The sequence below is a fragment of the Hydra vulgaris genome, chromosome 03 (assembly GCF_038396675.1).
Source record: "Hydra vulgaris chromosome 03, alternate assembly HydraT2T_AEP".
NCBI classification, from domain to species: domain Eukaryota; kingdom Metazoa; phylum Cnidaria; class Hydrozoa; order Anthoathecata; family Hydridae; genus Hydra; species Hydra vulgaris.
In genome coordinates, this window is record NC_088922.1 from 68498042 (window position 1) to 68525000 (window position 26959).

General features: G+C 26.3%; 1 protein-coding gene and 1 long non-coding RNA gene across 5 annotated transcripts in view; one reads left to right on the plus strand and one right to left on the minus strand.

The window, feature by feature from the left end:
- Nucleotides 1–4423: 4423 nt before the first annotated feature.
- Nucleotides 4424–7976, minus strand: LOC136078364 (uncharacterized). The gene is made up of 2 exons (XR_010637766.1): nucleotides 7902–7976; nucleotides 4424–4792 (listed from the first exon to the last, which is right to left on the minus strand). It is a non-coding gene; the product is annotated as an uncharacterized LOC136078364 (long non-coding RNA).
- A 124-nt stretch (nucleotides 7977–8100) lies between these two features.
- The window catches only part of LOC136078365 (matrilin-2-like), a 102443-nt gene continuing 83584 nt past the window's right edge, over nucleotides 8101–26959 (plus strand). For 2 of the 4 annotated variants that reach the window (XM_065794085.1, XM_065794087.1), the window contains exon 1: nucleotides 8135–8349. In XM_065794085.1, coding sequence (XP_065650157.1) covers nucleotides 8280–8349 — 70 coding nt within the window. In that variant the 5' untranslated portion in view covers nucleotides 8135–8279. Of the gene's footprint in view, nucleotides 8350–26959 lie in introns of all 4 variants that reach the window. The other 2 variants (XM_065794084.1, XM_065794086.1) reach the window with 2 other exon arrangements.

Consider the following 26959-nt stretch of genomic DNA (forward strand, 5'->3'; position numbering starts at 1 on the left):
TTTCATTTATACATAGTCATATTAACTATTGTAATATTGCCTGGGCAAACAATCATTTATCTTTCCTAAAAATTATTTATCCAAAACAAAAGCAAGCAAGTAGATTAGTTTTGGGCGCAAGTAGATACGAAAGTGCCGAGCCGTTACTCAAGGAAATAAATGCTCTAAATGTATACAAACTCTAAATGTATACAAACTAAATATATACCATAACTTGTTGTTTATGTTTAAACTTCAAAATGAAATGATTCCAAAATATTTTTTTTAAAGTTTCACTCGAATTAGTCATAAATATGAAACAAGACATTCAATGAGTAATTACTACATCCCACTAACATCACTCAAAAAATCTGACTTCTTGACTATATGCCGGGGACCACGCTTGTGGAATTCGGTTCTTGACGAAAATATGAAAAAAATAAAATCTATTGCTACATTTAAAAGAACTATAAAAAAACACTTACTAAATTTAAACATTACGTACATTCTCTCATTTTTAAAAAAAAAATTGAAATAATTTTGTATTTTTAATTTTTTATGTACTTTATTTAATTTCAATATTGTATTGAATATGTATATGCATATGAAGCGAATTAAATTTTTTTGCTTTTTGTTTATTGTCTTTAATATGTATACGAATATGTACAGATTTGTAATTTTTTATTTGTTATTTTATATTTTAACTTTATCTTAAATTTCTTTTTTTTTTAACTTTAAGTTCTTTTTTTAACTGTAAGTTCTTTTTTAACCTTCTAAAATTTCTAACCAAATTTTTATTTTTTTTTAAACTTATTAATTTCACTCTTTTATGTAATATTGGAAGATGTAAAATTTAATTGTATTTTTTTTGTATTTCACAAAGGGGCTTGATGATAAGTAATTTTGACTTCTACTTGCCCCAGTCAGCTTGTAATTATATATATTTGTTTAAATTTATAAATAACATTGTAAAATGTGTAAAATGACGAAAATAAAATTAAAAAAAAAAAAAAATCAAAAAATCAAAAAATGCTGGAAATGTGTTGTTCACGTTTCATTATTATTTTACATGTAAAAAATTAAAGAACTATTAATTTTTAAGAAAAAATAGAATATTTTATAAATAGAATGAAAAATTTTGAATCAAAGTAACTCGTAGTATTTCTACAGAATATTATTTAAATGAATATTTGCCTTTTCAACATTTTAAAAAGGTGTTTAGAGACCTGTATTAGGCGTAATAAAATTACGCCTTTGAATGGCTTAGAGTTTCTGAAACGAAAGTATAACAAAGGTATCTTTAAATCAAAAATGTGTGGGCTTTTATCCCCGAATAATCTATTTATTATTATAGTTTCACTTCATTTTGTCTAAGCCCATTCCTTTCTTAGTGCTCACTTTTATTTAAAAACCCATTCCTTTCCTGAACTGCTCAAACCGAGCTGCTTGGTTCATAATCAATTTTTAGTTTTTTTATTCTTATTTTTATTTTTGTTTTATTTGCCATCTAATATTACTTACACCAAGATTTATAATACCATACGGGCAGGACTTCAAGAAGATCGTAATAACCTTATCAGGAAGCCCTTAATAAAACTCTATTTTCGTCTACAAAAAAAATATGCTATATTTTATATAAAATAAATATATACCGAGAATACATAATCACTAAATATATCATATATTTAATTCTCTGCATACTTCGGAAGTGAAACTCAAAATAAAACATAACAAATCGATATGCAGTATAGCAACTGAAAATATTTTTAAAGAAATCAAGAATATTTTTTTTTGAAAAAGTGATTTTTTTTTTAATAGATTGTTTGAAAGTGGAATAGGTCAATTTAGATGAAAAAACAAAATTAGGCCGAACTATTTCATTCCAGAGAAAAGGTCCACGACAAGATATGCAAAATTGAGCTTGTTTACTATTGCAAAAAAGTTTTTCTAAAATGCTATTATTACGTTGGTAACATTTGTTTTGGGGTTTAGTTTTGTAAATATTTACGAAAACATCGGGGACATAAGTTCTTTACATTTGTGCATAAAACACAAAACATTAAATACATTTAGTTGATAAACATTTAAGGCGTTCATTTCTTAAAATAGCGGTTCAGAGTTCGAAATATGATTTTTAAAATTTATTATGCGAGCTGCGTGATTCTGATGCCGATAAAGAGACTTCAGTTAAGTTTAATGTATACTTCCCCATATAATATTTGCATAATTGATATGACAGTGAATAAAAGAGTAATATAATTGCGTTAATTGCTTTTTGTTTAAAATCCCTCTAGATTTGTATAGAATTCCAACGTTTTTTGCAATTTTTTAGAAATACTATTGATGTGTGATTTCTAAGCCAGAATTTCTTCAATAAAAACTTCTAAAAATTTTGTCACTTTTTCTTTTTTAGGATGACATTGTATATAAAAAAGGCAGGCAAATCGGCAATATCGGTTAAACGCAATATCGGTTTTTTATAGTTTGAATGGAAAAATATCTATTTTGTTTTTTCAATATTTAAAGATAGCTTATTTTTTTTGAACCAAAATGAAATTTATTTAAGTTCTCTGTTCATTTTATTAAAAAATATGTTTATATTTTCATGTGACTGAAACAAGTTTGTGTCGTTTGCAAAAATTGTACTCTTAAAATTGGATGCTTTGTTAAGATTATTTATATATATAATGAATAGAAGTGGTCCAAATATGTGGGACACTATATGTTATGTTCATTGATGTTTGAGTTTAGAAATCTTTGTTAAAAACAAATTGCTAATGGTTGAATAGATAACTTAAATTTTACCTGCTATGCCATAACATTCAAGTTTTTTGAGCATATTATGATCGACCATGTCAAAACCTTTGACAAGTCAATGAAAGCACCAAGTGTAAATTTTAGATTTTCAAAAGATTCGTTAATGCAACGTGTTAATTGAAGAATAGCATGTTCGGTTGAAATGCTTTTTTTGAAACCGAACTGATTTTCATTAAGGAGTTTATTGGTAATTAGGTATCAGTACTAGGGTTATTACTTTTTTTCAACCCCATACTTCTGTAATGTAGTTTGATGAACTTTTACCTAAAAGGAAATGAACTATTATTTTCATATGTTTTGAAAAAAGTTCACCCTGCCATTGAAAAATCGATTTTTAACTACGCAAATCGTTTTTATTGTCGTATTAAAAACCAATTTTTCCATGGCGCGGTGAACTTTCTTCAAAAGATATACAAGTAACAGATCATTTCGTGCTTTTTAGGTAAAAGTTCACCAAACTACAGTGTAGGAGCATGGGGTTGAAAAAAAGTCATAACCCTAATGTGTACACTCTGTTATACATTATTCTTTCTAACATTTTTGAAAAAACTGAAAGAAAAAAAATAGGTCTGTACGTTATTATATTGGTCGGATTACCTGTCTTAAAAATAGGAATTACTTTTGATATTTTTAGCGAGTCTGGGAAAGAACCTTGTTTAACGCATGATTTAAAGATTTTGTGAAGAATATTTTTCATGACGTTAAAAGAGTCTATCACAATATTTCCATTTATATCATCAGGTACTACTGAATTATGAAAATGTTGTAATTAAGAACACTTTCTGTTCGGATATTTTTATTATGGCGACGCGTTGGTACTAGACTCGTTAAATTGAAATATTCTTTAGTATGCCAACTAATACAGTCAATTTTATTACATAACTTTATCTTCTTAATTAAACCACCACTCTCACGTCTCTTTTTTAAACCTGTTGACTTCAACTTCCAATCTGTAATCATAAACAGGATTTTTAATTGTTGGTGAAATCCACTTCGTACTAAGTGGGACACGCTCTAAAGCTTTATTAACTACATTTCACTTTTTGTATTTAGTGGACTAAGTAAATGAGACTTAATAATAGCCAAATATTTTAAGTGCAGACAAAAAAAACGTATAATTGCTTAATTGTTTTGTTACCAAAATGATTTAAATGTTTGAAAAAGCATTCTGATGACGCTGTGGGCTTAAAATAGCTATAATCAAGATATAGTTTTTATTTCAAATAAGTAAACTGTAACGTCAACCCTAAATTTTTTTTATGTATTTCTTCTTTTTCATTGATATTTTTTGCTTTTCAATCCGAAATGCATTATTTTACATTTATGTTAAAAAACATAGGCCAATTTTTCTGAAGTTCTGTATAATTAGACTAATTGTGAAATAGACTGAAGTTTTATCTCACTGAGCCGACTTAACATGGAGTAACTCTATGAAGGCTCAAGAATTAGAGGCACCTACTGTCATACCAAACCACCCAAATAAACTTTAATATGTCCCCATAATTCTTTAAAATTGTTCGTTTAATGGAGAAAAAGCTTTTTTTATTTAAAAAAGCCTCCAAATATTTTCTAGCCTTTCCCCAATGCCCAAAGGTAGGCGTAAAGGAGATAAATGTAAAAATTATTAAAGAATTGAAACATGACAAATCGTAATAATTTCTTCAAAAATCTTGGTAAATTTAACCAAGTAAAATGTAAAAATGTTCGAAGATGTATACAGAATATAAGATGAATACAAGCATAAAAATTGTTTTACTTAATTTTTTTGAATCTTTAGAATTCTAGAAAAAAATCTTTAGAATTCTTTAACTCGTACTTTAAAAGTCTTCTTTTGATGAACAACGTTCTTTAGAAGTCTTTTTTCGATGAAAAACGTCCTTTAGAAGTCTTCTTTCGATGAACAACGCTCTTTAGAAGTCTTCTTTCGATGAACAACGTTCTTTAGAAGTCTTGCTTCATTGAACAATGCATGTTTTAAATGTTAGCTCAATCGAATCTAAATAAAATAACTAATATTTTAAATATTAATTTAAACTATAAAAAGCCTAAAAAGACTAAAAAGTATAAAAATAAAGTTCTTAAGTTAATTGAAAGCTCTTTAATTAAATATTTTAATTTTTAACATGTTCCCATCCAACTAGGCTGCAAGAAATAAGAAATAGCTACAACTATGTGTAGCATATACCTTAACTTAAATATCACATCCCCCATTTGCAAGCGTCTAGAATAATCCCCATTTAATTAATTATAATTGTTTAAGTAATATATAAAATGTTGCAATTTAAGTATCTTATAATATTCATATTTAAGTAATTTATAAAATATTGCAAACTCTTAGTATTTGGTATCTAGAAAATCACATCGCCCATGAGTAATCTCAATATACAATAAGAAATTATGTATTGAGATTACTTTAAATTTGTTACAACTTTTAAATAATTTGAATGTCAACTAAACCACCTAATATGTTTTGTAAAGTCTACTATAATCAACTTATGCATTTTTGAAATTAAACAAGACGACTATTCAAGTCAATATAGTCGAAATATAGGGTAAATTTTTTTTTTTTTTCCGATGAAAAATGTGATAAAAGTAATAGAGTAATTTTAACTAATTTTTTATATTTTAAGATCATATCATATAAATATTAATAGAACAAAACAATGAGAACAGGGTCACTTCAATGAACCTCAACCTCAACGATTTAGATTTTAATTACACAGGTCAACAAAAACAAAATTTTTTTCTGGTGCTAAGAAAACAATTTGTTTTTTATGTAACAAAAAATTTAAAAATTTTCTAAGGAAAAATTTTTATGTTTTTTAAAATCTCTATGAAAATATGTTTTTTTTGAGACCCAGGTTTACATGCTTTTAAACAACTTTTTTTTGACGCTATTAGGAACTTTACCCCAAAGACTAAAGATCTGAACCCAAATATCTTTACAACTTGACGTGATGGTAAAAAATGAGTTGCATATTTAACATCAAAATAAGAAATGCAATCCAAAAAATAAATTGTTTGTTCGCTACCAGAAAATTTTTTTTTGTTGACTTGTGTTATTAGTCTTAAATATACTTGCTAAATATTAAAAAGTCATTGCAATCATATTTGCAATGGGATTATATAAATGAAATTTAGATTTTAGAGTTTCACAATTAAATTTTGCCACAGTCCCCAAAGCCAGCTTAGAATGGCCATGTATGAAAATATATTTGGAAATCACAAGCATAGAATAAACAAACAAATTATTAAAATACATAACTGAAAGTTTAATTGGTTATAAAAATTAATAATATGCTATGAATTACATAAAACTTTAAGTTCCTAAAATGACATTTGGTCAATTAGTAAGATATTTAGAGACAATTATATTGACTATTTGATTTTTCGAAGTCAATTATTTCCAATTTCTACTAATCAACTTTTAGTAGATTTCAAAGTCGATAACAACAATATATTTATATTTTATTACAAAACACTTCACATTAGTTAAATATAAACAAATAAATATAAGTGTATTACAAATAACAGTATATTATTTAAAAACATTGCTTTTATGGGCTTACATTCAATTAATGAAATAAAATCTTGTGCATTTATTAACTTCGCTTTCTGATTTTAACAATGGTAATGTTTCTGAAACATTTCCATAGCTTTCCTTCTCCACTTAGTTGTCCTTGGAACATCATTATAAGTTGAATCCTTGTAATGATGTTCTAAGAAACATCTTTTCTGGTTAATTCAAACTAAATTCATCATTTGAATTAGACGGCTTTCGAACTAATTTTAAGAATATTAGATGCATATAAAAACTGACAATGTTTTAAATGATACAAATGATGAACAACATTATTTATATTGCTAGTCAAACCTGTTGGCTTATAATTACGTAACTTAAAATAATAAAGTAAAAATAAAAGGATTTATACACAAACTATTAAAATGAAATAGTTTGTGCATAAATTCTTTTATAAAGTTGTTTTTGATTTTTGTTGACGCAACCATTCTAGTTGGGATTTAGTTAGCAACCAGATCTGGTAGGGATATTTATTATGTTTTTCTTTACTATTAAATAGCAGAATTACTAGAATATGTAAATAATGTAATTTACATTATTTACATACTTAATAGTTCTGCTATTTAATAGTAAAGAAAAAGATAATAAATGTTTCTACCAGATCTGGTTGCTGACTAAATCCCAACTAGATTGGTTGTGTCAACAAAAAGACAAAAATAACTTAACAGAACTAAAATTGAATAAAAACATTTATCGTAAGATAAAGCATTTTAAAACTTAATAAACATCTACCATACAAGAAAGTGTTTCAACGTCAAAAATTTTTTTACAAACTAAAGCTATTAGGTAAAAATTAAAAAAGATAGTACTAGTTATCTTTTGTACATTAGTTATCTAATTTTATCAGATACACTGCTTATCTAAGCTTACCTAAGCTACACACTGGTTATCTAATGTACATTAGTTACCTAATGTTATCTGATACACTGCTTATCTAAGTTTATCTAATACTGAATAATAATGGCCATCTAATGTACATTAAAACTAAAATACGTGTAGTAAACAAAATAAGCATTAAAAATCCAACTGATTCAAACGACATACTTGCTTTACTATTACAAGTTATGTAAAGTAAGAAAAGCTATTGGCTAGAATAAGATAAATATATGCATTTTAGAATGCATCACAATATGATAATATCCAAGGACGTAAAGACAGTTAAGGCAAAGACCAAGACTAAGACCAAGACATTGGAGTCTTGGTCTTAGTTTTTGGACTTTGCTTCAAGACCAACACCAAGACAATTAAATATGAGTCTCGATAACCAAGAATTAAGTGTCGAGAACAACATCTCTGATAATATCATATTATGATGCATTATAATTTATATAGCTAAAATATGATAAATTTTATAATACAAAAAGCATTTATCATATTATAGCTATTGCAATTGTGCGTAGTTGTTTATATCTGCGTGTTTATTTTGAATCATATTAAATAAGATGCATAATAAAAAGTGTAATTTATAATCTTATTAGATACATAAAAACAGAAAAATGTAAAAAACATTATTTCCTCAAGTTACATATTGATATAGATTGTAATCCTACAAGTGACGACGGCATCTTCAAACGCGAACTTGTTCGACCCACGGTGTAACATGAGCTATGAAAAAAAAAACAACCATGGAAATTTCATAGGATTTTAATTTTCGTGGAAATTCCAACATAGGATTTCCATGAAATACACTTGTAATATTTCCGTAAGGTTGGTTTCGACACATTATTGTTAGCGTTTCATTATGTTTACGCCTACCTTTGTTTTTTTAACTTTTATTTAACTAGCGACACTTGTTTTGCTTTATATCTTAAAAAGATATTAAAAATCTCATAAATACCTTTATTATAGAATTGTATACTTACTTATATTAGTCAAATTTAATTTTGATGCATTGAAAGTTTTAATGGCATTTAACGGATTTGTCAAAATAATAAATATACTTTTTTTTGGCCTACGTCAAGTTCAACTTCAAAGTAAGATATTTAAACTTTATTTTTTATTAAAAAGAAAAAAGCAAATAAAAAAACTTATTGTTCACTTGACGCTTGCTTTTTTGATGATGCAAGTTGTGTATTTAATAATGCAAGTTGCGTAAAATTGGAGTAGCCCATTTGCAAAGTCCGAGTAAACTGATTTTGAGAAAACAACAGAAATCGTACATAAATCAACAGAAATCGATATTTTATTTGTCCATTTATAGAATCAGAAGTTTTTTAATTAGTCTAATATTTAAATAAATGATAGACTTCAGTGTTCAGACAATAGTATATGTGGAAATGCAATCAATCCAAAATTTTTATTTTTGTTACTTAGCGCGTTTTGCAGATGGGCTCCTAATATGAAATGTTGCACTCCAACAAATGAATAACCCTTTAAATCAATTTATGCATTAAAAAATTAAACTTGATATTTTTACCTCACTTTAATAAAACTTATAAAGAATTTCATCTTATAAAGCAATTGACTATGCATTTATTTCTAGCATCAGTGTATCTGTAATTTATTTCTAGCATCAGTGTATTTGTATATAAATGTTAAGTTTTATGCATGTTAATGGTATTCAAATCAACTTGTTTCTCTGCGCTGCGGCCTTGTTTGTCAAGGTTCGTGTTTCGGAGTTAGAGAGATGAGAGAGGGTTATAACCACTATTATGAAGCCTCCTCATCTGTAGTGGCTTTCTCAGCCTTGAGGAGGTAAATACCAAAAAAAATAAATAAAAAAATATCTGTTGTAATCACTAACAGTATATTTGTAGTATACACAACGTTTAACCTTTTAGTTACAACCACTAAGCATTCTATATTGTTAAGTATATTTTAAACTATTCATATATATATATATATATATATATATATATATATATATATATATATATATATATATATATATATAAATATATATATATATATATATATATAATATATATATATATATATATGTATATATATATATATATGTATATATATATATATATATATATATATATATATATATATATATATATATATATATATATATATATATATATATATATATATATTAAAGGCTGTTTGGTATTATAATTACAAAACAAAACTCATAGTCGTAAAAGAGTGTTTAATATTAAAAAGATATTTCAAATATGCATATATATTTTAACGAAGTAAAAACAACTTTTTCTATGGTACTTTAAGTTTCATGCCTATCCTATCTATATGCCTATCTAAAACATGCATCATCTTTGATACACTACTTTGTTGAAATACGAATTTATTATTATGTTAATTTTCGCAATCATGACTTAGCTCATGCTATAAAAATTGTTTGTATTATTCATAAATAGTAAATTATTATATTTAGTTAAAAAATGTTTATTCATTTTTTTGAAATGTGCTAAATTGAAATTGCAAGTTTTTGATATGCTTAACAACTTTTATTTCATGATTAAGATGAGGAATACATTTATAAATACATTTATAAAAGCATAAAAACGCAAAAATGAAAGCATTTTAACACTAGACCCAGTAAAAAAAGTTTTATAGAATTTCTATAAACTTTTGGAACATATGGTCTATAGAAATTCTTTAGAATTCTATAAAATTTCTATAGAATCTCTGTTAATTTCTATAGAAATTCCAATAGAACAATCTTGTTTAAATTTGGACAAGCTTTTTTTTACCTTATCAGGTCTATATAGAGTTTATCAAACTTTAATTTGAATTTTTTTAATCTGTAAGTCCAAAGTTTGATGGATCTTTAAATAGACAGGCTGGTCTTCAAATCTTTACAATTTTGTTAGACCTTTTTATTTATTGAGCAAACCAACTTGATATAAAAAGTCTTTTATTATCTGCTTTTATTTTTATCAGTTGAAAAAAGAAAGATAATGTACAGTAAAGTAAAAAGTATTAAAAGAACTTTTTGAATCTTTTTTAAAAAAAAATCAATATATAATATATCATTATATTTTAAAAAAATGAAAAAATATTAGAAGTAGAAAAAAAAATGTTTTTAACGTATATCAATGAGTTAAAATGTGCGGATTTTTTTACTTGCAAAAAGATGATTTTATCTAAGTAAAACAATTAAAATTAAATTTAAAATATTTTACTTTGCCTAAATTTTTTAATTTTCAAAAACTGAAAAATTGGTCTTTGATTGGAAAAGTACAACGTAGACCATTTGTAGAATACAATTTTATTCCATTTCATTTGGTTAACAAGTTCATCCTATATTGAGTAATCTAAAGGATTGAGAACGGGGGAATTTGGAGGCCAGTAGTTTTTGTCAATAAAAGCAGGAAAATTATCATGACACTATTGTTGAGTTAAATGTTGCGTATGTGAGGTTGCTCCATCTTGTTGAAATGTCCAATCATCACCAAACATCTCGTTTCCATATTTCAAGGCCACTGGCAACACTTTTTTATATACTAGTCATGATTTACTGTATCTTTGTCCAAAATAACCAGTGGTGTAACACCTTTTGAACAAGCTCCCAACCAAACCATTACCTTTTGAGGGAATTTTTGCTTCTGTTTAATACCACCACCTTTATCAGCTTTATTGCGATTAGTGGACCATATGCGATGATTTTGGGCATTGTACATACCATTTAAATCAAAGATTTTTTCATCTGAAAACAGAATTTTCAGTGATTGTTCTTTTCGAAAATAGTTTCTTATCCAACTTGCAAATTTAATTATCTTGACTTTTTGACCATATGTAAGCAGTGGTTCAACTCTGTATTTATATGCCTGCAAATTGAGATCCTTTTGAAGTATTTTTTGAACGCTGGTTCTGGAGATATTGAATTCATTAACTAATTTTCGAGATGAAATCCTCTTTTTACGTTTCAGATGACTTCTGATTTTTTGAATGTTTGCATTTGTTCGAACTGATCTTGGACCACCTGATGGACATTTTAACTTGATAGAGCCCGTCTCTCTTATGATTTGACACCATCGATTAATTGCACGAAACCCAACGACACCCTTAATATCAGCAAATATTTTTGATGGACCATCACCATTTTGGTATTTAGAAAGTACAAGCTTTTGCAAATCTTTAGATTTCATTATCTACAAATAAAATTAAAAACCATAAAACAAAGCCATCAAGACAGATTTATAAAGAATTTAATAATAAATCTTTTTAAATATTTTTACTGTTCTAGCTAAAAAAATAACAAAGTTATAATAAAAATACTACATATGCCATTTATCATGGGGCACCCAACCCTCGGAATTAGGGTCGGCACTCGGCAATGCCGACCTAACTGCCGAACTCGTTTTTATGTTTTATGGTAAGACCTTTGTATCAATTAATTTTTGCCGACCTGATGCCGACCTCTAAAAGATTGAGGTCAGCAAAAAATTGCCGACCTCATTTTTCCTAATTCCGAGGGTTGGGCACCCGTTATATATGTATATATATATATATATATATAATATATATATATATATATATATATATATATATATATATATATATATATATATATATATATATATATACATATATCTATATATCTATATATCTATGTATATATATATATATATATATATATATTTATATTTATATATATATATATATATATATATATATATTTATATTTATATATATATATAATTATAATTAAAAACGATAAAGAAAAAACTTTTATTATGGAACTTTAAGTTTCATTCCTAACGGCAATCATCAGCCATATATTACAAAATATAAAAAAAAACGTTAAATTACATTTAGAATTACGGTGGCGTGAGTTCTAATGACTCCATGGAAACAAAATTTTAACGCATATGTAAATTTAGTATAACGTGGCGTAAACGTGACGTAAACCAACTAGGATCAATCATCGGTATCAAAAGAGGAGATAAGGAACTTATTTTTGTGCCTGCACTTCGAGATTATTTCGCTTCTTGTATTTAGTAGGTTTTCTCCTATATACATCAAAATTTGGAACTTCTCCATCAAACAAAGGTTTCAAACTCTTGATGTTGGGTTGTATGGTTTGCACTTTTTAACAAACCTCAATCTGACAAAAGGTGTAAAGTTATTATCTTTTAAATTCCATACTTCTTTTGATAGCTCTGTATCATTCTTGTACCTAACTGCATTAAAAGATTTTAAGAAGTTTGCATACCGAACTTTAAAAGGTGTTTCGCTAATTCCAAAATACACTTTTTCTTTATATTCCGGAATATTTGAATAGATGGTGGCCTGATAAACAATGTTGTTGGAAAGACAATGGATGTTCATGGGACACTTGGTTTTTTCAATGCAGTTGCATTTCATTTCATTAGTTTTTGCCTCCTTATGTAAAATGCTTTTGTTGTGTTGAGTTAATAATGGATTTTATGTTTGGCATGCAGGAATAACTTATTTTGATCGTGTTTCTATTAAATATTTTACGAAGTCTGTAGTTAACTGGAAAGTGGAGGTCGATGAGGTTCAAAAAACATTTACCTATTTTTGTAACAACATTTGCACTGAAAGGAGGATTATACCAAATTATATTGCGTTTATGGTTGCCGTTTGTTGATTTTATACTTGGGTAATATGCAAGTTCGCAATTGTAACCCGATTTTTTCAAGGCTTCTTGATAAGGAGAAATACTTTCTTTAAAAATCGGTTCACTCGACGATGCTGCTGATAATCTTAATTCAATATTCTTAGGATTACTTTTAATTACACTCGGTGGATGGTTAGAACTAATATGTATATAATTCAGTATATCATCTGGTTTGCGATATGGCTGAAAAGAACCATCGTTAAGGTTTAGCGTTAAATCGAGATAGTTAACTATTTTCAAATTACATTTAATAGAGATAAGAATATTGTTATTTTAAAAAATTTGTACAAAATGTTTCTTTATCCTCTCCATTTCCTGACCACTTTTATTCCTAAGCATAGCTAGTCCGTCATCTCAATATATGCCAAAATTGCTTTTATCATAAAACTGCGAGATTTGTTGCAAAATAAAAATCCCAACTAATTCGCAAATCTCCGCGCCATCAAAGGCCCCCATAGTGACATCGAATAATCTTCCTATTTTCTTAATCCAAGCAGTTCCATTGCTAAATAATAATGATTTTTTTGCATGGTGTATAAAACTCTTTTGTTCGCTATTTATTGTTAGATGTTGCTCTGCAAAAGTTATTGCATTTTTTAGTAGGTTTTCATTAATTGATGGATAAAAATCATTAATATCAAAGACTAAGAACTTACAGAATTGCGTTTCTTTTATGGTTTGAAACCAATGTATAACAGTTAAAGTTTTTTTCGAGGTTCGTATAGATTTTAGATCTTTTGTTATTTTTTCTTGAAAAACATTGTTGATTTTCCGAAATTTGATGGTTTTAACAAGATTAATTAATTTATTTTCGAAAGCACACATTTCCTTATATTGCGGAGGACATTTAGAAGAGTTAATACCATTGATAGTCAAGTGCCATTATTTACAACAATCACAATAGTGATGAAGTAATTCAGAGGCGCTAAAACAAGTTGACTATGAGTTTGAAAAAGCGTTTATAAAAAGTTCATATTTTAGTCTTTTTTTAAATGTTTTTAAAGAGGTTGAGTTTCGCGTGTTCATAGATAAACCGTTCCAAATTCGAGGTGCAGTCATACAAAAAAAATTTGAGCCCAGAGAGGTTTTTTGTTGACGACGTGTAAGTTGACAACTGTTTAATGATATAGTATTTTGTCTTGAAGTTCGGACTTCTCGGTGTTCAAACAAATATGCAGGAGATTTAGATAACAAAATTTTATATGTGATAACTGATATCTTATAGATTATTCTTTGATTTATTGGTAACCAATGAAGAGATTTCGGCAATATTTCTGAATTTAAATGAATAGGAGAATAGAAAACGATTCGAGATAAGCTATTTTGAATTCGATGGAGTTTTTTAATATTTTTTTGATAAGTACCAGATAAAAGACTGTTACAGTAGTCAAGCTGAGTGTTAACAATGCCACATGCAATTGTATTTGCAGCTTCTTTAGTCAGACATGGAAGAATGTGGCGAAGTGCACGAATATGGTAATTGCAGGATTTAATAGTGTTATTTATGTGCTTGTCCATAGAGAGCGATGAATCTAGGGTGACACCAAGGATTTTTACTGAATTTATCATAGTTAGTGTTGTTCCAGAAATAACAATTTTAGAATCATTTTTATGCTTGCTAATTTGTTTTCTAGATCCAAATTAAACAGCTTCTGTTTTACTTGGGTTGAGCAGAAGTCCATTTTCTAGAAACCACTTTGTTACTGCATCAGCACACACATTGATTTCATTAATACTATCTATGCATGGGTTGATGACAGTATAAAGTTGGGTATCATCAGCATATTGATGATGATTGGTGCCGAGTTTAGCTACAATACGATATATAGGTGAAACAAACATGGAAAATAGAATTGGGCCTAATACACTACCCTGTGGTACTCCTGTTGAACTTGCTATTAGTCTAGATTTTGTTTATCCAATAGAAACAAAAGATTTTCGAGAGTGCAAGTATCATATATATAAGTCAGCCATTATAGTGCAGTATCTGTGACACCAAATTCATCTTTAATACGGGAAATCACCAGGCTGTGATCAATTGTATCAAATGCTGAAGATATGTCAAGAGATAGGAGAATAGTGTTCAAAGCATGATCAATGTTTAGCAGGATGTCATTGCATATCTTTAATAGTGCTGTTTCGATTGAGTGATATATACATATATCATATATATATATATATATATATATATATATATATATATATATATATATATATATATATATATATATATATATATATATATATATATATATATATATATATATATATATATATATATATATATATACATATATATTATGTTAGTTCACATCCCAAGGCCGAGAAAGCTACTACAGTTGACGAGATTGCTATTATTGTGATTACAACCCTCTCTCAATTTATTAACTCCGAAAAAAATACCTTGACGATCGAGGCCGCTGCTCTGTGAAACAAGTTGATATATATTTTAATATTTTTCATTTTACACTATTTCATCAATTATGAAATATCGGAAACGAATGTTCAATTTAATAAAACTTTAATTTATATCTAATATTAAGTTTCAGGACGTTCAAAATTCTTTAATTATTGTAAATTTTCAAACGTTCGTGGATTATACTTACACTATTGTAAAAAGAACTCCTTAGAATAGTTTAGGGTTTTAAAAGATATATTTTAAAGGGGGTATTTTATATAATTACTTTTTAAGCTCACTTATTTTTATGTTTTTTAGTAGAAACTTATTTTTATGCCAGCATTTAGAAATCAATTCCGATTTTTTGATTAACAAACATTCTTAGTTTCTATGTGTATTACTTCAAATTTTAGTTATTGTTATAATATGCATTTCTTGGAATAATTGTTAAATGCAGGTGGTGTTTTAAGAATGAACTAATTCAATGTTAAATCATCAATATTTTTATCTTTCAATTCCCTATGTATTTTGACAGCATGGTTTTTTTTGAATACTTTTTATTTTTAAGGATTGTGTAGGGTTGAAAAAACGTTTTTTACCATTCACCCACTGTTAAGCCAGTATATTGTTTATCATGTACATTCTTAGAGGAAATAACTCATTTTTATACCGCGTTTTTGATATATATATATATATATATATATATATATATATATATATATATATATATATATATATATATATATATATATATTTATATGTATATATATATATATATATATATATATATATATATATATATATATATATATATATATATATATATATATATATACATATATATATATACATATATATGTATATAGTGTCACTTCAGTATTAGTGAGGTGGGAGGATATATATATATATGTATATATATATATTTATATATATGTATATATATATATATATATCACTATATATATATCCTCCTACCTCACTAATACTGAAGTGGGAAGGTAAACCAGGCTAATTTTTTGTTTATCCAACCAAAGACAATCAAACATCAAGTATAAGAATAATCAACAAGTAATGATGAACTTGGGGGGTCATTGTAAACTCTCTTTTTATTCCTTATCTCGTTTTCAACTTCAATGAGCAATCTGTTGCCAATTTTAAAATAATCAAAGTTTAGCATGTCTTATTGAATCATAGCAAAGGCATTCTTACTTTTTTTCTTCGTTAAAAATGTCTTTATCCAACAAAGAATGAAGTGCAATTGCAGAGTCTAGACACCAGGAATATTTATAAAACAATTTCAAAACTGCTTCAACTGCGTCTTGTTCGGCACAAACCTCTGTGTATAGATGCATTTTATGTATTGATAATATATCTAGATATTGTGCTTTGATTGCCTTATCAGATTGCAAATACCATTTTGCATAAAAACACGCTATGATTTCCGCCACGATACTTATTTCTTTTAAAAGTAGTTTATCTTTGTGAACAAGTTTAATTTGACTAGAAAGAAGTTGCAATTTTAAATAATATATGGATTTTCCGAGGAACCGTGCATTGTGGACAGCATCTGGTTTCCTAATTTTTACACCTTCAGAAGACAAATCAACAACAACTAGCTCATCTTGATCGTCTCTTAAAACTTTTTCACTTTTTCATCTTTTTTGTTCTTTGCACAAATTTAGAGGCTCAACTGCAGTACATTTGATAACAGTTTATTTTGTCTTAACCCAAAAAAATCTTGTATCATTATAAAAACCAGGAGATTCAAATATGTTTTGGAGTTTTTAAAATAAAAGATTCTTCGGCCCAGATGTCTTTCTTTGAGTCACAACATTACAAAGTGAACAATCTTCACCTCTGATATGAGGTGTCCACAAGTAAGAACTAATGGATAGAAATCTTTGTTATTCTAAAAAGGGAACCCATTTTAGTTCCAGTACTACTGGAAGTTACATCAAAACATAGCCCTCCGATGTTCCCTTTGGTTTCGTATACCTTAAGGAGATTCATCACACCTTTTGTACTGATCATATCCTGAGAAAGATGCTAGAGAAGGTACTACGAGAAGATAAACCTCTCCATCAATATTTAAAAGAACTGCTAATCTGTAATTTTTGATTCTAAACTGGCTTGTTTACTTATTATTACGTTTACTTTTTTCACATGTGACGAGGCTGCTGAAATGCTGAAATGCTGCAATGTTATATACTTACATCCACACCAGCTTTGTTAATAATAAAAGTGACAATGTTCTGGAGAACTGCAGGAGATATATCATTGATTGCAAGAGCAACACTACCACTGTAAATATCTTTAGGAATTGTGCACGTAATTGGCTTTTCATTTATGCTTTATTTTCTCCTTGTCCAGTCTCCAGGTTCAAAGTCTCAATTATTAAACATTTCTGTATCATTTTTATCTAAAATTAGTTCCTAATCTAAATTTGCTTTAACTTCCTAAGTATTATATATATACACACACACACATATATATATATATATATATATATATATATATATATATATATATATATATATATATATATATATATATATATATATATATATATATATATTGGTGTTCACAAAATGAGCTAATTAATAACTTTAACTTGCATCTTTCTAGTTTTGAAACAATTTTATTAGAAAGACAATTGAATAATCGCGGTGGAGGAATTCTGATTTAAATAAAACAAAACATTGCGCAATATTTTGGGCAAACAGGATGGTTGGGAATATAATTTTATTCATCTGGTTGAATGATGATGATTTTTCCGTTCAAAATAAAGCTTGCGAACTTGCATGGTTTTATACAAGAGATATGAACAAAAATGGTATCGTTAAAGAATTTCGCCTTTTTATGCCCAAAAAACAATTTTTAAGCACGAAAACGTACCGCAGCTACTTAATCAAGTCTTTGAAAAGAAACTAGAATATTTTTTTCCGTACACTTTTATCATGCTCCGGATTTTCAACACTACTCCTGTGTCAGTTGTTGAGGGTGAATAATAGTTTAGTAAACTAAGGATTGTAAAACACTCTGAACGTTCAACCAAGGGCTACAATAAAGTTACTAATCTTTTGATTGTTTTAATTAAAGAAGGTTTGACTTAAAAATTAAGATACGGCAATGTCATCAATAATTGGGCAGTCAGAAAGGTTCGAAAAAATCACTTTTAAGCGCCTTATTTATCTATGTTGAAAGTTTTGTTTTATGAATTTTCGTTTATTGATTCTAAAACTAGTATTTTGATTCATATATCAGTTTTGATTAATAAACTTATTCTAAATATTTATTAATATCAATATTTGTTAATCTCAAATTCTATTAATATAATAGAATTAATAGTATCGCAGAATTACAATGTACTGTATAGATAAGTGCAGAAATAGATAATTGCTGCGTTCATTCAACTTTAAATATTACAATTTTTTGGTTAGAAATAGGGATGTCGCCTTTAATTTTTGATTCGGATACCTTCGGCGCTCTCAAAGGCTCTGTATATATATATATATATATATATATATATATATATATATATATATATATATATATATATATATATATACATATATATATATACATATAATATATATATATATATATATATATATATATATATATATACATATAATATATATATATATATATATATATATATATATATATATATATATATATATATATATATACATATAATATATATATACATATATATATATATATATATATATATATATATATATATATATATATATATATATATATATATGTATATATATATATATGTATATATATATATATATATATATTACAGCATAATAATATTATAATTAATATTAATAAAAATAATAATAATAATGATAATGATATAACAATAATAATAACGAAAACAATAGTAAAAATAATAATAATAACAATATTAAAAACAATAACGTAAAACAATAAAACCATTTATTTTTATTAAATGTATATATTTGTACTACTATATTCAAAACATTGCATTTGTAGCAAATGTTGATTATCATTAATAATAATCGAAAATAAAAAATATAAAAATTATAATAATGTCGATAACAAAATAATATAACAGAAAAAAAAGAAGAAAGAAAATCAACAACATGAAAAGAAGAGTTGAAGAAGTCGTGGGAGATATATATATATATGTATATATATATATATATATATATATATATGTATATATATATATATATATATATATATATTTTAGAGTTTTATAATTTTATTTTTATTTTATGATTTTTATATTATTAATTATATTTAATGGGCTTTACATTTTTATTTATGAGTTTTACACTTTTATTTTTTTTTTAATTTAGTTCTGGAGAACAACTAAAAGGAGGGGGGGGGGGGAAGATAATTGTTTAAATGATAGTACATTCATTACTTTTATTAAGAATAAACTTTTTAAATTGGGTTATGAAGGCATTTCTATATGTCGTTTTGGAGAATAATTTTTTAATTTCAAGAAAAAGAGAGCTCCAACTGTGAATTGATTGATACTCGATTGACCTTATGCCATACTTATGTGTTTGTTTTAAAGGCATAGAGAGACTACAATAAAATACAGACTTGAGTTTATAACTATGAATATCTTTTGTGAATTTAAATCGGCTAGTGAAGCAACTGGGCATATTATTGGGGATAATGTCCCATTCAAGTACACAGTTTAATAAGTTCGTCAAGCTTTAAAATTTTAGAAAAATTATTTAGTATGTATGAATTAAAACTGCTATGTTGAAAGTGAATTATTCTTAATAATTTATTTAGGATATTTTTAAGGTTTTTTTAAGTGGATAAAAAAAGTTTTGTCCTAATATATGATAACCATAGTGTAGATGGGAATTAAAAATAGCATGCAAAATATTCACCAGGGTTCAGAATTCACAAAATGCTTTATTTTGGTAAGAAATTTGTTAGATAAACAAAAGATTTTTATCTAATAATATGACTTGATATTTTATTTTATCTACGATATTTAGTTTTTTGCCTTGAAATTTAAATAAAACTAATTCCATTTTTTTGACGTTCGAAGATTTTATTTTTTAATTGCAACCATTAAATCACTGATGCCAGGTCATAATTTAGGTATTTATTTAGCTTTTTCAAAGACGTATCTACTATCAGAAGGTTGGTGTTGTCAACAAAATAATACACTTTCGAGTACTTTACAAATGTGTTTAAATCATTTATGTGGATAAGGAATGAACCTTGAGGAACACCTATGGACGTAAACTTAGTAGTGGATAAGATATTACCAATAGTAAAACTTTGTAGAGGATGGTTTAGATACGACTTAAACCAATTTAGAGCAATTCCCCTTACATCATAATGGTAAAGCTTTGATAATAAAGATTCATGGTTGACAGTATTAAATGTTTTTTGCGAATCAAAAAACACTCCACCAGCAAACTGTTTTTGGTTCAAAGCCTCGCGTATAATTTCAGTTATAGCCATGAGTGCTTGGTTAGTAAAGTGTTTCTTTCGGAATCCAAATTGCAGACTATATAAATTATTTATAGAGTTGAAAAACTGAGTAACCTGTAATACATAAACTTTTCATTTAATTTGTCTATATTTGAGAATAAGGATATAGGCTGATAGTTACAAAGATCTTGTTTACAGACGCTTTTAAAAATTGGAACAACTTCTGCAACTTTAAATAAGTCATATAATATCCTAAATTAAAAAGATTGATTTAATATAATACTTATGGGAAAGCTCAATTCTTGAGGCGCTCAGATCATTATTTTTGCAAGAATGCTATTGGGTCCAGTGCATTTTTTTTTTGGCTTCATGAGGAAGATATAGTTACTAATTTCTTGAGAAGTAACTAGGGATATAAAAAAAGAATCAGGATTTTAGTTTTATAGTTAGTGGCTGAAGTGAAATCTTGGTATAACTTCTTTAGCAAGATTATCTGCAATTGAAGCGAAATAATCTTTAAATGTGATTGTAATTATTTTTTTTTAGTTTTATATATTATTATTTTTATAAAGATTTTTAAACTATCTGTATTATTGTCGTTTTTTGATTTAAGAGAAATAATTTTTGTTTCCTGATGTTTTTAAGGTTATTAGGATTTTCATAAAAGTAGGTTGAGTAATATGTTTTTTTTTTAGTACCGTTGTAGGTTACTAATTTGATTTCTATAATATTTGAATTTTTAAATGTATTTTAGCTTTAAATTCTCATTTTAACATTTTATAAACTTCTTGTGCAAATTTTAATTTGTCTTGACGTAATGATTCCATAAGTAATCCATGGCTTTTATAAAGATTAATTAACTTTTTTGGAAGACACTGTGAAAGGGGGATGATTATCAAGTAATCTTTTAAATGCATCCAAAACTTAGAAGTAGAGTCATTAACACAATAGTTCCCTTGTTGGTTTATTAAAAGCCAATCAGTTTCTTAAAGGTTTTTTAAGAGATATTTTCATCAAATTTTTTAAAAGGTCTATGGTATACTTTGAGATGAGACTGTTTAAAGTTCTTGCATGGAAAGGGTGTGAGCTGAAAAAGATGGTCAGCAAGGAAAACTTTTAGGCTGCTTGATTTAGTATTCGGAGTGTGAAAGTTTACAAATATATTATTTTTGAGTGTCTTTGACTTTGGTGTAATTCTGATTGGTTGAGTAATTAATGGGAAGAGAGAGAGGGAGAGTAACTAAGATTTAAAAAGTTAAAAACATCATTAAATGAGTCAAATTTAAAAAGATTAAGGTTAAAGATCATCTAAAAATATTTCTATATTTCTATATTTTTATTCTCTAGTGATAACTTGTCTTGCAGGGTTTGTATATAGGTGATATTGAGCTCACTAGTGTTCATACATGTGTGCAATAAATGCAACACACAATATTATTTTATACTGATGACAGTAAAACTTCAATAAAGATTGATTCAATTTTTTTTTCTCTCTGAATTTTGAGTTCAGACCTTAAGTTTTACTTTAATTCAGGTTTTATATATATAAGAGTTACTCCTTTATCAGAATGAGAATCAGTGCGTTCAAAGACATAGCCATTTAAAGTAAAATCAGTTCTAAGTGTTTTTTCGTGACTTAAGCGAATTTCAGATATAGCAAAGATATTATTCATAAGGGAAAGCAGAAGTTTTAGGTCCTCAAGACAATATGCCGGGGATGATGTATTTACATATTTGATATATTTCTCTCTCTCTCACTCTCTCTCTCTCTCTCTCTCTCTCTCTCTCTCTCTCTCTCTCTCTCTCTCTCTCTCTCTCTCTCTCTATATATATATATATATATATATATATATATATATATATATTATATATATATATATATATATATATATATATATATATATATATATATATATATATATATATATATATATATATATATATATGTATATATATTAGGGTGTTGAATATTTTAAAACACATATGTCCTGCATTATTTTCTAATGAACAATTATGTATAACAACATAAAATCATTTTCATTTACATTAATTTTTCAAAAAGGTTAATATTAGACAAAATAAACTTTAAATTAAGTTTCTCAGAGTTAATACATCGAGGCAAGTCTTGAGCAACTTTTATTGCTCTTTCAACATATATATTACGGCGCTGGATGTTTGCAATAATTGATGGTTTTTTAGTCTAATGCGTTTTCAAACAAGTAAGATCTTTCTGGCAAAAACTAACTTTCTTGATATCTTCTTCAAGATCACTAAAATTATCCTAAAACTTTGCTGATTAATGAAAGACCACTTTTGTCAAATACTTTGACAAAATATTTGTAATTTTCAAGAATGATTTTAGTAAAAGAATAGTGTAAGTCAAGTGAGGTAGATTTTTCAGGAGACATAGAATCAATGACCAACTTCAAAACTCTGTCCAGAACATGATTTTGACATTAAACATACTGTGGATTATCAAATCCAAGGTCACTAAATTTTCTTTGTAGGTCTAGTTACTGTACCACTTTTTTTTACCTGGAGTTACAGCAGTTGTATCTGTTATAATTATTTTTATGCAATTCCATAAATCAAAATAGTCAATAATTTCAATAAACCCATTGAAAATCATTTCTGCATTACCATCTTTTAAGACATGAATAGCAAATTTTACTTCTTTTGTACCATTTTTCAGAACCACTAATTGGTGTTCGTTATAGTTAAAATATTTTCCATCAAAATGGAGGCACCATTTTTTACATGACATTTTTAAGTTTTTGCTTCTCTCATAGTGCTTTATATATTGATAAATGATTGGGCGTGTCTATATCAAATCCAATATCTTTAACTAAAAAGTTGCACATCTCTGCAACTTTTAATTGATGATGACTTTGCTGCTTATAATTTTAAAACTGATCAAGTTGTGCAATACCTTCTCTATCTGGAGTTAGTATCGAGTATTGGTGTGTCAAAACATTCATCCCCAATAGTCTTAATAACCTTAGTATCAGAATCAGTATTAATATCAGTATCTTCTGTAGATGAGTTTTCGTTTTAGGTGTTTCTGATTCTCTTTGAAATATGAGTTTTTGTTGGGTTACTTTATTAAAAAAATAGCCTGCTCTTCCTTGTATTTCTATCTGCATATTGTAAAAGTTTTTGTCTTCACTTGTTAGCCACACACCTTCCAAATCAGTAGTATTGAACAATTGAATAAAAGAAGTGTTAAGTGATTGTTTTGGTTTTCTTAAATATTTATCATAATGTGTTATTAGATTTTTTTCTTTACGATGAATAGATTGCATTGATAAAGTAGGAAATTAATATTTTTGCCATAATTCTCTCAGTTCTAAACTACGTATTTTGATGCGATTTAATTTGACTTTTCTAAAAAAAAACTGATTTCAATCTTCTAATCACTGTGCATGGCATTTTTTTAAAACTGTTGAAAATGTCCATATTGACTACACATTTTCTAGTAACATTGTAAAATCTATTTGTTTCTAAATTCTTTGTTCAATTTTTCTTGTTTTTATTAATTAAATTCTTTGATTGCTTATACGACATTCTAAAAAATATAGTGTTGCTGAAATTATTCCATTATTTTAAAAAAGACAAATATTTGAAAAATATAACTTTTTAAAATAAAATTTAATTATCTTTGATATGCATGAAAGTTAATATGACAAATATATTATTATTTATTATTATTTGTTAGTGTTTTCAGAGATGATTTTTAATGTGTACTTATACTGTTTTGTGATTTATTTGACATATGTATATATATATGCATATATATATATATATATATATATATATATATATATATATATATATATAAATTATAAAAAAAGTTAGTGTAATATACATATAGAGAGCTCAATGTTCTAAAAGAACAGAGCAATAATGAATTAGTAAATTAGTAAATTAAATTAGTAAAAACACTTATCTAATTTTTGATTACTTCAACACTGTGTTTCACCATCAGTAGGTTCATCAGGAAGAATCATCAGGAATGATTCTTCCTGATGAACCTACTGATGGTGAAACACAGTGTTGAAGTAATCAAAAATTAGATAAGTGTTTTTACTAATTTATCTATCTATCTATCTATCTATTTATGTATCTATCTATCTATCTATCTATCTATCTATCTATCTATCTATCTATCTATCTATCTATCTATCTATCTATATATATATATATATATATATATATATATATATATATATATATATATATATATATATATATATATATATATATATATATATATATATACATATATATATATATATATATATATATATATATATATACATATATATATATATATATATATGTATATATGTATGTATATATATATATATACATATGTATAAATTTATATATTTATATATATATAAATATATATATATATATATATATATATATATATATATATATATATATATTATATATATAATATACCACCCAAATACAACATATTACCTTTTCAAATAGCTTAACATTAACGTATAATTGCTGTGGTGGGTGACTTTTTTAAAAATTTTATCAAATTACAGATATATGCAAATGATATCCATAGCTACTAATCTAATAATGCTATAGTGTTTCAATAATTTCATCAAAAGTCAACATCCTAATATACATATATATATATATATATATATATATATATATATATATATATATATATATATATATATATATATATATATATATATATATATATATATATATATATATATATAATATATATATATGTATATATATATATATATATATATATATATATATATATATATATATATATATATATATATATATATATATATATATTTAGGCTCCCCCGCAAAAGAATGTTTTTTTAAAAAAAAATAAAGCTTCACATATTAAATAGATATTTATTTCATATATCATATTTAAAAACAAAAAGTTAAATAAAGATAAAGATAACTTCAAAACGAAACTAAAACTTAACCGAACTTAATTAGTGAAAATTTTCCTCCTTGATTTCATATTAGCAAAATCGGTAATGATGTTTTTCATTTCCATTTTTCCAGCCGCTTTTGCCTCAATAGAAACTATTGCAAGGTGGCTTAAACGTTCTTTACCAATGGTATTTCGTAAATAATTTTTTATTATTTTAAGTTTCAAAAAAGAACGTTCAGCTGATACAACAGTAACAGGTAATGTAAGAAACAATAACAATGCTGTTATTACTTGTGGAACGCTTGCAGCTATAGTTGACAATTTTACTATTAAAAGGTCAGCCAATTCACGTATAGATGATATTTTTGATATTTCATCGTGTAGCATTGACTTTACCATAACCATTTGCAGCGGAAATTCAGTTGTTATATCTTCACTATATTTTCTCTGAATGGCTTCTGCACAGCTTATGATCTCACGTTCTTTCATTACCATTAATTTATTTGGATGGATGCAGGAAAATAATTGTACCACTTCTTGCATTCCTTTAAATCTATTGTCGAGTTGGTTGATAACGACGTCCAAAATTTTTATAAAAATATTGATGCGAAAAATTTCCTCACTACTATCAAAACGGTGATCTGTAGATAATTCGTCAAAATGCCTTTTCACAATTTTTCTTCGTTTTTGAAAAAATATTGCAGGAATCTGCCACGTAGTTGCTATTTCTAACGCTTTAAGTTTTGCTGAATCAAACATCTTTCTATATTGTTTTAAATTTTTGCTGGCATTTTCTAGAGAACCTGAAGCTGTCGTAAGATCTAAATTTTTAGTTTGCAGCAATTTTGATGGTATATGTACCTCATTAAGGATTTTAGACAAAAGCACGCATAAAAAAACAAATTCGAAACTGCTCATATTTTTTTGTATTCGTACTGATTCTTCGCGTTCTTCACGTTTTGTACTTGTTATTGATATCTCGGAAAGAGCTTTCATTATATCAAGAAAGCGAATTTTAACGGCGAAAAGAGAAGTATATCGTCCTGCCCATCGCGTTGGATTTAACCTTTTTAATGTTACTTGTGATTCTCCTGTATATTTGGATAGTAGATCCCACCTGTTTATGCTATTTCCGAAAAATGAATACACATCTTCTAGCATTACAAAAAATGAAGCAACTTCAACACAACATTTAACCGCATCGTTAATAACAAGATTTAAATTATGAGCTGCGCAATGCATATACATACCA